Source organism: Alligator sinensis, unplaced genomic scaffold (genome assembly GCF_000455745.1).
Source record: "Alligator sinensis unplaced genomic scaffold, ASM45574v1 scaffold642_1, whole genome shotgun sequence".
Taxonomy (NCBI): Eukaryota; Metazoa; Chordata; order Crocodylia; family Alligatoridae; genus Alligator; species Alligator sinensis.
The window spans coordinates 157,235-159,932 of record NW_005842289.1 but is presented as its reverse complement, the minus strand read 5'-3'; the positions used below and the strand labels follow the sequence as shown (position 1 = coordinate 159,932).

General features: G+C 46.9%; 1 protein-coding gene across 3 annotated transcripts in view; it reads right to left on the bottom strand.

Annotated features, from left to right (window-relative positions):
- Positions 1-764: 764 nt before the first annotated feature.
- MORC2 (MORC family CW-type zinc finger 2) overlaps positions 765-2,698 on the bottom strand; it is a 111,252-nt gene continuing 109,318 nt past the window's right edge. For all 3 annotated transcript variants that reach the window (XM_006028088.3, XM_006028089.3, XM_025209444.1), the window contains one exon: positions 765-1,125. In XM_006028088.3, coding sequence (XP_006028150.1) covers positions 1,057-1,125 — 69 coding nt within the window. In that variant the 3' untranslated portion in view covers positions 765-1,056. The remainder of the gene's footprint in view (positions 1,126-2,698) is intronic.

The window sequence follows — 2,698 nt, the reverse complement described above, 5'->3', positions numbered from 1 at the left end:
TGCTGAAAGGAGGTTGGATGTGATCCAGTGACTGAAAAGGTAAAAGGCTCTATTTCCAGATTTCTATTTTAAAATGTCTGGAAGACTGAGCAGAGTAAAGCAAAAAAGAGCTGAGGGAGTGGCATTTAGAACAGAGGGTCACTTTATTTACTGGTCAGGGAGTCTATCTCTGCCTTGCAAATCAAGCCTCAGAGGAACAATGGCAAAGACAGTGCAAAAAGGCAACTGCTACAAGAGAACTTTGACTTTAACCCTCTCCATCTCCCTGGCCTGATAACTCACAGCAAGGTACTAGGGACCCTGGTATGTTAAATCTCATTCCCTGTAAGCCTCCACCTCTCTAAAAGCACAGATGTGTCAAACTTCCTTGCTGGCAGAAACTACATCCCTACTGTTAAAGCCCTTGCAATTCAACTCCATCCCACTGCTGGCCCCAGAAAAGCAACACATATTGCCTGATCCTCTCTATGTGGTTGGAAAGCCCTGAATCTAAGCCTCTTTTGCCCTAGGTAGAATTCTCCCAAGGTCCGCTCTTGCACTGCTTAGCAATTCAAGACCTCAGAGTAGGTGTTTCCATCAGGCTGTTGCTAGATTTTGCCTTAATCTGAAGAGACACCTGCTGCAAAGCTGCTGGACAGGATGTTCTCATGCCACGAGCTTGTTTAAAACCCCAACATACTCCCCAAAAGCAGAAAGGCTCTTGTAATTTTGCCGCACTAGAAAAAAAGAAAAAGACAAAAACAAAAACAACACTGCAGCCCTTCTGTCGTACCAGGTACAGTTCCTGTTTCTTTTAAAAAATAAATATTTATAAACAAAGGGAAGAGGTTTGAAGAACTACAATGTTAAAAACTTTCCCGCCAACAGCACAAATGTCTTTTTTTGCATTTAAAATCACAAGAACAGTTTGTACACCGACACGTCAATATACACAGTCTAACAGCCCTCCCCTTTCATGTGCTGCTCTGGTCCCCCCTCCACTGCAGGAATCCATGTCTCTGAGATCGCAGGGGCCAACTCCTCTATGCTACTGCCCCATTGCTGCATCTGGGCTCGTCAGTCTCCTTTGGTGATCAGATCCTCAATATATGCATCCAGCTCATCATCTGTATTAATATCAATGTCCTGAAACCAAACACACAAGATATGTTAGATGATCCTAGGGGACAGGAATCTACAATAGGCAAATGTTATGTTTCTGCTCTTCGGGCGACACTGCATTCCTACACTACTCCAGTCAATCCCACTCGCTCCTGACCTGCAGCATTCACTGACATTCCTGTGCCTCATACAGTTCTATTACTGCATATGGATAGTCATTGTCAGCTTTCTTAGGCAAAGTCACACTAACAGAAAACCAGTTCTAGAAACCCTCTTGTCTATGGATCAGTCATGTAATAATTCTGTTTACAGCAAGGGTGGGCAAATACTGGCGGCAGGCTGTATCTGGCCCACCAGGCCATTCTATCTTGCCTGTAGGACCCCTAAAAAATTTAGAAAATTAATATTTATCTGCTCTTGGCTGCTTGTCAAAGATGACAGGAGCCAGGGGCAGTAGGACCCAGGGAGAGCAAGCAACAGGATGCAGCAGCCTAGCCCTGCCCCAACCCCAGACATTTCCCTGCCTTCCTGCTCCCACACTGCTGACCACATGGCTCCTGGCTGCACTGTCGGACCGCGGGAGCATGGGCCTGTGCCAGTACCCTGGGATGCGTGTGTGTTTTCATAGGGTGAGTCCCACACGCAGACCCCACCATACACATGCACCCACAACACCCCCTCTCGCACTGCCATACATGCAGACCTCTACACACACACCTCCTCACACAACCCAGCCACCCGTTCCCCCTCACACAGCCCCCACAAACCCCATATCCACCCCCACACCTATCCACCCTGCACAGGCACACCCACACCCTCCCCCACACCCCACATATTGTGGTGGGGTGGGTAAGAAAAACTTCATTTTAAGCTATTATATACAATAACTTCTATGTACACTACACAAACACACGTAAACCAGGATAAAGTAATTTTTTGAAATAAAATTCATGAATGTTGTAGATGTTTTCTTTTTAGAATATAATTTGGTATTTTTCTGGTTCCGAGACGGCAAACTCGCTTGCCGAAAAGAGTACTTCTGGGGCCAAGGGGAGGGACTTCCAGTCACAGGGTGGTGATCAGGGAGCGGGATACCTGTCAAGGGGCGGGGCTCCCCATGCGGTCCTTGACAGTTTGCCAAAACTTGGTAAGCAGCCCTCCATTAAAATAATTGCATGCCCATGGTTTACAGAGTCACACTATGTTGATGTCAGCCCAATATTATTTCAGCTGTAGGCAGATATGTACTCCTTTGAGCCAGGATGCCGTTATGACCCATGGTACCTATGATACCATTTATCCTATCCAAGAACTGGGGAGAAATTCCCTACAGAGCATGCAATTTCCTTTTGATCACCCATAAACAGATGTTATTTCATAGATTTCATAGACATCAGGGCTGGAAGGGACCTCGGAAGATCATCGAGTCCAGCCCCCCGCCCAAAGGGCAGGAAGTCAGCTGGGGTCATAGGATCCCAGCAAGATAAGCATCCAGTTTCATCTTGAAGGTGTTCAATGAAGGCGCTGGAACCACCTCTGGTGGCAGGCTGTTCCAGACCTTGGGGGCTCGGACAGTAAAGAAATTCTTCCTTATGCC